Source organism: Antedon bifida, chromosome 9, assembly GCF_963402885.1.
Source record: "Antedon bifida chromosome 9, ecAntBifi1.1, whole genome shotgun sequence".
Lineage (NCBI taxonomy): Eukaryota > Metazoa > Echinodermata > Crinoidea > Comatulida > Antedonidae > Antedon > Antedon bifida.
In genome coordinates this window covers 4,789,414-4,801,435 of record NC_136234.1, presented here as the reverse complement: position 1 = coordinate 4,801,435, position 12,022 = coordinate 4,789,414, and the positions used below count along the sequence as shown (strand labels likewise).

The 12,022-nt window shown below is 33.5% G+C and overlaps 2 protein-coding genes across 3 annotated transcripts; one reads left to right on the top strand and one right to left on the bottom strand.

Moving 5' to 3' along the window:
* Positions 1 to 1,839: 1,839 nt before the first annotated feature.
* Positions 1,840 to 4,053, bottom strand: LOC144852627 (peroxiredoxin-5, mitochondrial-like). The gene is made up of 6 exons (XM_078710550.1): positions 3,865 to 4,053; positions 3,368 to 3,502; positions 3,097 to 3,225; positions 2,872 to 2,910; positions 2,728 to 2,783; positions 1,840 to 2,067 (listed from the first exon to the last, which is right to left on the bottom strand). Exons 1-6 carry the CDS (start codon positions 3,979 to 3,981, stop codon positions 1,962 to 1,964), a joined length of 582 nt encoding a protein of 193 aa, XP_078566676.1. The 5' UTR covers positions 3,982 to 4,053; the 3' UTR covers positions 1,840 to 1,961.
* A 713-nt stretch (positions 4,054 to 4,766) lies between these two features.
* On the top strand, positions 4,767 to 12,014 carry LOC144852610 (eukaryotic translation initiation factor 5-like). Of its 2 annotated transcripts, XR_013614310.1 has the most exons (12): positions 4,767 to 4,835; positions 4,981 to 5,149; positions 5,507 to 5,756; positions 7,223 to 7,304; positions 7,694 to 7,866; positions 8,225 to 8,434; positions 8,870 to 9,034; positions 9,501 to 9,668; positions 9,985 to 10,152; positions 10,329 to 10,451; positions 10,805 to 10,999; positions 11,116 to 12,014. XR_013614310.1 is itself a non-coding variant. In XM_078710522.1 (11 exons), exons 3-11 carry the CDS (start codon positions 5,685 to 5,687, stop codon positions 10,913 to 10,915), a joined length of 1,272 nt encoding a protein of 423 aa, XP_078566648.1. In that variant the 5' UTR covers positions 4,767 to 4,835; positions 4,981 to 5,149; positions 5,507 to 5,684; the 3' UTR covers positions 10,916 to 12,014. The 2 variants fall into 2 exon arrangements, 1 of the variants encoding a protein (XP_078566648.1); XM_078710522.1 differs by having other exon boundaries at positions 10,805 to 12,014.
* Positions 12,015 to 12,022: the final 8 nt, after the last annotated feature.

Below are 12,022 nucleotides of genomic sequence, written 5' to 3'. Positions count from 1 at the left end.
TCGAAAATCAAAATCAAGGAAAATATGATTATATAAGTTCTTTAAAATAATTATGTGCATTTAACACATTGGAGTAGGCAAAGAATATAATAATAGTAGATTATATTGTTGAAAGAATGTATTGATCCGTTGATTAAGTGTGATTGGTACAAATTACCACTGTTTTATTAAGATGAAATTAAAATGTAAAATAATCCCAGTGTTGCCAGGTTATATCTATATTTGACTGCCCAATTTCCAGTTGTAAATTCTTAAGTGTGTGCACTAAGTTTTGAGTTATGAAGAGTAGGGTAATAAAGTAAGAATTTTGTAAAGTGTTTAGAAGGAAAAACGATCGTATAAAGTTATTACAAAATAATTGTTTATATCCAGTTGTTAAGGTCTAAGGCTAGGTTCAGACTGACTGACTAAGAAGTAGATTAGGATAAGCCAACTGTATTTTGATAAGCACACTAAATTGATTTTCTGTCCACGCATTGACCAATAAAGGTTCACCTTGCAAAACATGTAAAATATCCCCACATATATAGCAAATATAATAACTTCTTTTATGTACACTATCATATCACGGTCAGTCTGTATGTTAGTCCTAACACAACGTTTAAAACAGTTTATCAGATTGTCTTATGTACCGTTGTACATTTTGTGCCAAATAATATATCAAACAATATCAGTACATTGGTACTAATGTAACAGTTTTTTTGGAAACTGTTTTAAAACAGCGAAAGTGTACAAAGCAATTTGAGGCTGGGCCTTGTAAATAATGTACAAAGAATATAGGGAGATTAAGTCAAATGGTTGGTTTGTAGAGCGGCGGGAAAATAAAAATTATTGATGTTGTAAATGTGTAATATATTAATAATGTAATTCATTGCTGTATAATCTATCAAATATCAATCAAATTGACAGGTGAATTATTCAATAACACTGTTCATGGTACATCAATGTCTGTTTTTAATTTCTTTGTTCAACCATAGAGATATTATATCTCTATGGTTCAAACAATATACAGTATAACCTCTATTAAGGGGATGCCTTTGGGAACCAACAAAGTCCCCCTTAATAGCTATTACACTCTACACAAGGACGTAACGCAACATAAGTGATTTGACCAATCACAGTTACAACTACTAATGTAGAAAACGCCAGCTAATGTTGAAACAACCGTTAATGTAGAACAATCCACAGCTAATGTAGTAAATATAAATCAACACCAGCTAATGTAGAAACGGTCAACAGCTTATGTAGTAATGAAAATTGCCTCCCAGCTTATGTAGTTACTATCGCCAGCTAATGTAGTTACTATCGCCAGCTAATGTAGAAAATGTTATATATTTTACAAAAATGTCTAAATCATGTGCAAATGCATCGATCGTGAAGGTATACCTTTAATAATGGTTTCCCCTGAATTTTGGATTTATAAAAATATTTACATTTAATGTTTACTCCGGAGCTGATGCATAAATAATAATGATCACAAAAAGTTCATTTAGGTATTATTGGAGAAATTTATTTTCATATTTCATTGGTTTTTATTTCAGGATTTACATACATAACTATAAAAAGCACCACTGTAATAGATTGTGCGTGTCATCTATAACTTTTATATTTAAAAACTTCTGTGCAACGCTCTGTCTACACTATCAAACTGTGTGACACAAAAAAAATGTGATATTTGGGCACATCACACTTTTTTTGTCAAACTATCTGTCAATGGAAGAACAACACTTAAAATTTCTTATTCATTTTTTTGGTTTATAGGTCCTTGGGGGTTAGAAAAGATTAGTTTCAACAACTCATTATTAATACTTAGTATTTTTACTAATAATACCGAAAATGTTTTGTAATACCGATTATCTTTATATTTATTCACTATTGTCTTTCTTTTAAATATCCTAACAATAATCTTATTAATCACACTATTTTATTAATTTACACATTAAAACTTGTTGGTTTTCTTTCTAAATTTGATCGACGATGTTAGCAGCTAGCGTGCATGTCAGTCCTGTACCGTCAGGTTCTACATTGATCTTCTTTACCACACCATCTTCAATAACCATTGCATATCTGAAACATATCAAATTATACTCTATTAGTATTTAACTTTAGTATAACCTTGCCCCTTATTAAAATTCTCTAGTATTTTTTTTAACTCTTAAGCCCCTTTGTCACATGAGTGCTAGTGACATGCTTGTATAGATGCCTGCATTGGCGCAGAGGAGGAGAGACGGCATCCTTTATTTGGTACAAATATTTGTATAGTAGTATAATAATAAGTATATGGGTTTCAATTCAATGTAAAAACTCCAGGTTGTTGGACCTCCACTTAAGCTCTGTCTACACTATCAAACTTTGTGTGACAAACAAATGTGATCATATATATGGACTTGATGATGTCATATCACTACCATATTTAAGCACATCACACTAGTTTGTTAGTGTGGACAGAGCTTTAAACCTAAGTAGGGATGTGTATCACAGTTAAAGTGACTAGTAAAATGTGCATCCCCTTAATTTGATCATGTGATCTCCCCTTATATTATTTAGGTATAGTTACAGTACACCATTCATCAAAAACAACATTACTTCGCTTATGGATGCAACATCAGATTTAAATATAAATAAATAATATGAATATGCATAAAACATAAATTATGTGATGTTTGTATTTCAAAATCTTTAGTCATAAATAGTAAGGTTCAGTATAAACGTTGGTATTGTTTGTACCTCTTTGATCGCAGGTTTCCTAATATGGCAGTAGCATCCAGTCCCAAGTCAATGGCCTATAATAAAAAAATAATATTTTTAGTTTATTTCTCCTGTATTGATACTCTTTATTTACACATTGAAAAAAGAACAATTTTGACAAACCTTAGTAAATTCTGCACATGTATCTGCTAGCATACGAATCTAAAAAAAACAAGAAAATTAACATAACATACAGGTGTAAATGAGATGTGAAAACAGTAGAAATATACACCATTTATCCTGGCTTCAAACTTGATATATATAGATACCAACTCTTCTCCAACATGGCAGCTCTCAATCGTATAGGATAGGGAATGTTTTTTAGTGTTCTTTTAAACATATGCGTACCTCTCCAGCTTTGTGGGCATCTCCCCACGCTGACATCACAAAGGCATCATTGACAGAGATGCAAGCAACAATGTCGATGTTCTTGCTCTTGATCTTGGCAAAGTCCTGCACATATCCTGGTAGATGAGTCTAGAAAGAATGTCAATTGAATCTTTTATTTTGGAATCTCTAGTCTAAAATCAAATATCATAATTTAATGAAAGGCTTGTTTTAAAAAAAAAATGAATATGATTGTACAGTATTTGTAAAGTAACCTCTCTAGATAGCTTACCTTCGAACAGCCAGGGGTGAAAGCCCCAGGAACGGCAAACAGCACTCCCTTCTTGCCTTTAAAAAGGTCCGCCATATTGACCTTTTGACCTGGATTGCCTTCATGAACTTCCACACTGGGAATTTTGTCACCAACCTATAAAAAAAGATGTAGGCCTACATTTATTTAAGGTAACTACATTGCCATGTACCTTTCGTTCCCTTTTTTAGAAAGAATTAAATATGAAATTTTAAAAAAGAATAAATTAATCAGCAAAGTAAAAAGGAATATAAAATAGGCTAGGCCTAGACTTAGTTATTACAATGCTCAGCAGCTACAGGCTAGGCCTATATGGCCCTCAACAGTGCCACACATGCACAGTAACCGGCGCGCCTGATATAGAGCTAGGCTAAATAGATAGGCTAGCGTATGCCCTAACTAAACTACTAGGCCTACTACTCTAGCCGCCTGCCTAGCTAGAGAGAGGCCCATTTTAAAAATGAAATGCAATAATTTACCTGTATCGGCATGTTATTTGCGGTAGATAGAGTAAATGCACGTAAAGAAAGACGACTAATATATACTTTTGAAATGTTTTTCAGTAAGTTTGAACCGAGGCTATTTATACATGCCATCAAACACGGATGATTTCGCACCTTTTCTTTTCGGCGGCTCGCTCTCAGATCTTTTTTTACAGTTTCTCGTTACAGCGCATGCGTAATCCTAGAAACTTTTTAATAAGCTTTCAGCCATGCTTCAACATATTAAGTACGTACCTGCATATTGGACACACGTGCCGTAAAACTGCAAATCATTCAACCGCATTATATAATTCCCGGAAAAAAATTGTGGATGGTCGAAAACAAAAACCGCATAATTGCTTGACCGTGTAATTGTATTACAATTATTTCTTAAGTGCATAATGACCTGTCTAATCCTCATGATGAAAACTTAAAATGTATTTATAACTATGACGTATTCTACTTGGTTCATTCCCGATGCTGTTTCTCTTTTTGTAATTACTTGTTGTATTGAATGTATATGTATAGTTTTATGTGTATATTGAATAAATCAATTAAAAAAAATAAATTTATTTTTATTCATATACTCTCTTGCTTCACCATAGTCACGTTGCGCGCGCAAAAACGCGAGAAAAGATAAAAATTGGAATAGCGCCACCAATTTGTTTAACTCTCGATCTCCAATTTCGCAATCACGAATTGTTTGCCAGAAATAATTTAGGTTTGTATTAAATAAATATTGAACTATTATGATATAATATAAGAGTATTACTTTATTTCGGTATTTTATCTTTGCAGATAAATATTTGAATTGTATAATTTATAACAAAATGATATTATAATATTCAAATACTTTCTATGTTATCTTAATTAAGTCTGGCAACCTTCTGACAAATCCATATGGATTTCCAGAATTTCGACCAAGATTATTCTTGCAATTCGTGACTCTTGTGCGACATTTTGTTGAGGTAAGTTGATTGAAATTACGTGGCAATTTCGGTATAAAATTGCTACTTAAATGTGATCTCAGTTATATAAATATAACAATTAACTAGTATAGCATTACTCAATTGATTTACTTAGTTATATCGTTTTGTATTTTAATTTTTACAGGACATTTATCTACGAAACCGTTTTTGTAGCTTCTACAGTGTTTGTGTGCCACTGTACGGCGCCACACCACACAAATTGACTTCCGTTCCTCTTTTGCATAGGAACGACCATTATTCTCGTTCGAGACAACTTGCATTGAATTTTTTTATGTCTTTGTTGGGATATCACGGTAAGAATAGCTAGGCCTATACTCATTTTGTATTTTTAGACCCTTTCCTAATTTGTAGGCTTATTTACTTATTAAAATATAAATAAGACATTTATTTTAAAAATATTTATTCTGTTTAATAATAAATAATAATATAATATAATATTATGTCTAGGCCTATCTCGTGCACTGCAGACCGTGTGAAAACCTCTTGTGAATAAGTAAAAGATGTACTAATACCATCCATATGGTGACAAAAAATACTGTGTAAAAATCTGACGTAGATTTTTAATTACGAAGACGTATAAGTATGAAGAACTGTAATATGTATAGCAACTATAGACGTCGTTTTTATGAGCCATGATTTTATTTCTACAGAGCCATTGGTTATACGAGCCAAGACAAGACCGCCTGCAAATTCTATAAAGCAGACGACGCCACTAGAAACTTGTATGTCCAGCTCAAAGTGTGCCAATCTACATCATCAACTGCATTTACATCAACAAACAAGACATAATATATTTAAAAATAAACACGTCGGTGATTCGTCGAGAAGATGTCTCTCAACGTCAATCGTAACATCACTGATCAATTCTACCGTTACAAAATGCCCCCCATCATAGCCAAGGTAAGAGGCTATTTTTATCACATCTCTATAGATTGCCCTGATTATCCAGGCATTTTGGTCCGAATCTCTAATTGATCACCAAGAAAATGATGAATTTTTAATTAACAATGGTAGAATACTAAATAAAAACATTTGAACTTGAGAAATTTTAAAGGACCTTTTAATAATAATTGTATTATTTCTACTTGCTAATGATGATTTATCGTCCAATTCTAAAACTTGGCTTTTTTTGTTTAATTAAGAAATTAAAGATGATTAAAAATTGTAATTTTCTTGCGTTACTTCAATAACTGAATCGCAGTCAATTGTTCATAACAAATTCATGATAGAATATGCGTTAAATAATTGATTGAATGCAAATTCAGTAGCTATGATATTTTCAAATGCCACCATAGCTGCGACTTTTACAGAAATAAATATTCATAAACATAATTTAGTTAGCCATATGATTTTTTCAGCTGGTCCCCAACCATTAAAGAGATAGAGATAATACAGTGTATATGATATATTGTGTATATAATATAATTATTATATAATACTTTTCAAGAAAAATGAAAAAAACCTTACATGAATATACAGTCGACTCCGCCTAAGTCGAATCTAATGGGACCGGTATAAAAATGTCGAGTTACGCGAACTTCGACTTACAGATTTGCAAAAAAAATGCTAGGCGTAGGTTCACTCACTAGCCGCGCTATGGCTAGGCCTAGTAGACCCTGCCCTGTCGCGATCACGGCCCACCCACACGATGAGCCTTCTTGAATTGAGTTTGCTTAGCTAGCTAGCTAGGCCTAATAAATGCTAAGCCTCTTTTATCGGCAATGATAAACTGTATTTTCTTTTATGGTTTAAGCCCGAAACAATACAAAAACTTATTCGAAATCGGTATCCATTGTTTATTGCCAACTGTCTAGCACAAAATGGGTACCCACAAAACGCCGCTCAAGTTCTCAAATCTGAAACAACTCATACACTATATACACTAGCGCGAGTTGTAGGACGCCGCCTATACTATGCAACCTGCTTGAGAGAACCAATATGGTCCCACATTATCTCCTCTGTCGTTTGTTTATCAAATTACGTACGTTTCATCGGCTTTTTTAGCGCGTTGTTGCCGCGTGATTTGTGACTTCGACTTATACGATATAAATCACTAAAAAATGTGTGTATTCGGACCGCAAAAAGACGTCGACTTAGACGAATTTCGAATTAGAAAAATTCGACTTACAAATAAAAATTACACAGTAATGTATAGGAAAGAATTGAGACTTTCATAAAAATTCGACTTTCGTGATTTTTCGACTTACGCGAATTCGACTTAGGCGGAGTCGACTGTATTATAGTTTTTAACTCTATTAATATTATGGTACAATACTTGAAAATGATAATGTACTTTAATTAATAATTATTGTATGCTATTTAATATTTTTTTAATAATTATAAATTTGGTTTCTTTTCCCTTCTAGGTTGAAGGCAAAGGCAATGGAATCAAAACAGTAATCGTAAATATGGCGGATGTAGCCAAAGCCTTAAATCGACCTCCGACATGTAAGTAATTTTTTATTAAGGTTAGGCTGGCTACAAAATGCAGGTTGAATGGTGCTGTATGCTATATCCAGTAGCTTGCATGCCAGCCTTCATATAACATGTAATTGTCTATGTGGTAACCCTGGTTAGGAATCGTATATACGTCGGAGATTAAAAGAAAAAGACTCGAGATAGACCAACCAAGAAATGGAGGGATAGCATAAGAAATGACATTACCAAGCTTGAAGTACAGTTACTAGCAGAAGCAGGAAGGATGGCTAGAATGACCTTGTCGGAGGTCATGAAACAGATGGCCAGCCAGATTACTCCCATTCATGCAGATTATAGCTAAAGTTAAATTATTGAATTTAAAGAAAATTTAAACTAAATGGTATCTTTTATTTTCCCAGACACTACCAAATTCTTTGGTTGCGAGTTGGGAGCTCAGACCCAGGTAGATTCAAAACATGACCGTTACATTGTTAACGGATCACATGCAGCTGCTAAACTGCAGCTAATGCTGGATTCGTTCATCAAGAAGTTTGTGCTTTGTACAGAATGCGACAATCCTGAAACAAACCTGGTAAAAAAAAACATTTTTTTTTTCTTGTGGCCTGGTAAAAACATGCAATCCTGTTTCCCAAGACAACACATGCACTCCAGATTCTCTACAAAAAAAGTGTGATGTGTCCAAATATGGCAGTGAGATTCATCAATATGGTAGTGACATGACATCATCATGTCCATATATGGGCACATCACATTTTTTGTCACAGTTTTATAGTGTAGACAGAACTTTAGAAAGAATAAAAGCCACAGTCCTTTCTTTTTAATGCGTTAGGAATTACACAGTGCTGTTTAAAAAAAAAATTGGGTAAAGTTAATATTTAAAAACAACCCTTTATTAACGCTTTATCTTGCATTTTTCTTGTGTATTATAGATCATTAAAAAAGAGCGTATCGGTAAGGTCTGTAAGGCTTGTGGTCATCGAGCTTCAGTGGACATGAGGCACAAAGTGACCACCTACATGACTAAACATCCCCCTGAGGAGTCGAACACGCCAAAGAAGGATAAAGAGAAAGCTAACAAGGGCAAGAAACAATCGAATGGTGTCGCCGAGCAGGATTCTGAGATTGTAGCTCCAGAACGAGTATGTAGCTCTTTCATCATTTTGTAAATATAAATAACAAATTGTAAAAATATGCATCCAACAGTGAGTAATTTTGCCAATTACAGGATAGATAAACTATTTAATAATTTATCGTGCTTATAAACCAAGTCACATTTGAGGCTTATGGAGCGGCAACCTGGGCACTAGGTCAGGATTGAACCCCGGACCTTGGAATAGGAAGGCAAGCATGTTAACCACCAAGCTACAGCTCCACTATTTATTTGTATTATAAGGGATCCACTGATAAACATACGGCAACAATGCCCAAATTTGTACCCTTGTTAATAAGGTATAGTGCATATCTCTTTCCGTTCAATAGAACTAATATTGAACGACACCTAATGCATTATTAATCAATCAAATGGCAATGTTACAATCGGGTGCATTATACATTGCATTTCTGTTGTGTTTTAGGATGACTACAGCGATGATGATAAAGATTGGTCTGTGGATACCAGCCAAGCAGCTGTAGCTGAGAGAATGAAGGACTTGACGGACGGTGCCAAGGGGCTAACCCTCAATGATGACTTGGAGAAAACACAGGCTGAACGCATTGATATCTTCTACAAGTATGTGCAGGTATGCTATGATTTTATTATGATTTTATTACGACTATTTTACTACAGGATTCTTACAAAGTGATATTCACAGATAGAAAATTGTTTAAACTTGAATGCTATTTTCCTAAAGCTTTACTTTATTTGACAAAAATAATGTGATGTGGCCAAATTTGGTAGTGATATGCACAAATATGGTAGTGATATGACATCATCATGTCCATATATGGGCACATCACATTTTTTTTAAACATAAAGTTTGATAGTGTAGCTTTAGCCTAGGTGTGAATGGTGAAGACGGCCACATAGGTTTGTTTATCCAAAGCTCAAATTGTTAACATCAATGAAATTATATTTTGCTACAGAACTAATAATAATTGAAAAAAGTGACAGGCAACTGGAGACAAATAATTGAGGGCGCTATTAATTACGACAAAGACGAACTAAGTGTAAATTATGATGACTAATAATTGTGTTTTTACTTTCAGAAAATGAAAAGCAACAAAACCATTTCAGAGACTGATTCTGACAAGAAGTTACTAGCTGAGGCTGAACGTCTTGAAGTGAAAGATAAAGCGCCGTTGGTTCTCGGAGAACTGCTTCTGGACACGGGCATTATCGAACAGTTGAAGCGATACAGGATTCACTTCCTCAGAGTACGTTATACAATAAAAGCGTTTAAAAAAAAGTTTAATCGTTTTTACTTCAGGAGGTTTTTATTATCCTACCATAAGTCAACAATCTTTTAACCATACATGTATTGTCACAAATTTGATTTTAATATTGTATATTTGTATTGTATATTTTATTTTGCTTGTATTGTTTGTCTGGAGTTGACACGCCCTTTGGTGATAGTTGTCTTTGTCAGCTCTTGTCTCTCCTCAGTGCTCCCTTTTTATGTTTCGCTGAAAGGAATAAATAATAAAATAAAAATAAGACAATGACCAAACTTTTATAAAATGACCTTTTCAGTTCACTCACGACAACCCGAAGGCTCAGAAGTATCTTCTCGGTGCGATTGAACAGTTGTGCGGTAAGGTGTACACAGCTCAGCTTATCGCTAAGGTCCCCATTATTCTTCAAAAGCTCTACGAGTTGGATATTGTGGACGAAGAGGTGTTTGTTGCTTGGGGTAGTAAGGTAAATCTTGTTTTGTAGATTAAAAATTCATTTTTGCTAATATTTGTTGGTTCAGGTTGGTTGGGCTACTACAGGGAAACTAATATCACATTTGTAAGATATATCACTCTAAAAATATATGCTACAGAATGTCAATACATAAATATAATGTTTTAATTACAAATACTTATTTTCAGCCAAGCAAGAAGTATGTGTCGAAGGATGTGAGTCAGGATTTGATCAAAAGAGCTGCTCCATTCTTAAAATGGTTGGCAGAGGCTGAAGAGGAAGCAAGTGAAGGAGAGGAGGAAGAAGTCCAGGTAAGTAATTAAATATCAGCAACTAAACAACGCAATATATAATTATCTAAACTGTGCTTCTATCAATGGCACTTGTTAACCCTTTTATTACCGATTTTCTCAAAATAATAGCGACCCCCTATTCAGAGGACATTGTTAGATCCTGAAGGTGCCCACCTAAAGCTCTGCCTACACTATCAAACTTTATGTGACAAAAAAATATGATGTGCCCATATATGGACATGATGATGTCATATCACTACCATCTTTTGGCATATCACTACCATATTTGGGCACATCACACTTTTGATAGTGTAGACGGAGCTTAATAGCGGTTTTACTTTGTTTGATTTTCAATTTCTTTTCATTTCTAGGTGTCTTTCTCATCGATGAGTACTGGTCTGGAAGTCAAGGCCGTCAAAGATGAATCGAAGCCTGCTTCTGCTTTTGCCGAATCTGATGAAATAAATATTGACGATATCTAAACAAATGCTGAATATAGAAACTTAAAAAAGTTTCACAAGAATCTGTATTCACTTATATATATACAATTATTTTACTGTATTAAGGTTAATCTACTATTGTTGTAGCTTAGCTTACTACCACTATGGCTTACCGCAATTTCATAATGCGGTCTATGTTATAACAATAACAGTTATATATACAATTATTTTACTATAGTGAGGTTAATCTACTATTGTTGTAGCTTAGCCTACCACTATGGCTTACTGCAATTTCATAATGCAGTCTATATTATAACAATAACAGTAGGTGTTCAACCACTGGAGCGATGACCACCCTTTACTTCAGCAGCTGCAGTAGAAGCATTTTGACACTTTTCAAACCAATTTTTAAAAATCTTTACAATATAAAGAGTAAAATACTACGTTCCGTCTGTCACAATGCGTCAATCTGACATATTCAATTGCGGACTTTGTATTTACAACGATGCTAAGTTAGCACTCAGCGAACAAGTTTATCGTTATATCATTCAAATATACTGCGCAAACATTTCCTAATCTATGTGAGTTGCATAATTTCTGTTAATAGACAAAGAGTTTTATTCAATTTATTTTTTATTTAGTAGTTAAGTAGATAGTGATAATTAGGGTTAAATTAGTGTCACTTTTGGTATAAAATACTATATATATAGACAGTTGAATAGAGATTAATGTATCTGATTAAAAGGTGAATTACATTATGACCTTTGACCTTAAATGCGCTATACATTGTTTTGTTTATATTTCTAAAAGTTACACACAAAAAACTATTAAAAATAATTTGTTTAGAATGCATGTTTAATTCTATGCGAAGACAAGTTTGTTTTAAAATTGAACAATGACAATTGTTCTAAAAAAAATACTAAATTGTTCTACAAATTAATTTTTTCTCTAGATATAATAAATAGTGTCTGGACCATACATTGCAAACAATTTGAGCAAAAAGTTGTTATATATGGTGAACCAGCCACAACCTGTTGTTTTTCTCAGTATTTCAGTATCATAGAATGGTATTGTATGTTATTAAATTTAATGTCTGCTTCATTGAGTGACACTGCTTGAATAAATGTTGCATAATAATTATGTTGATGA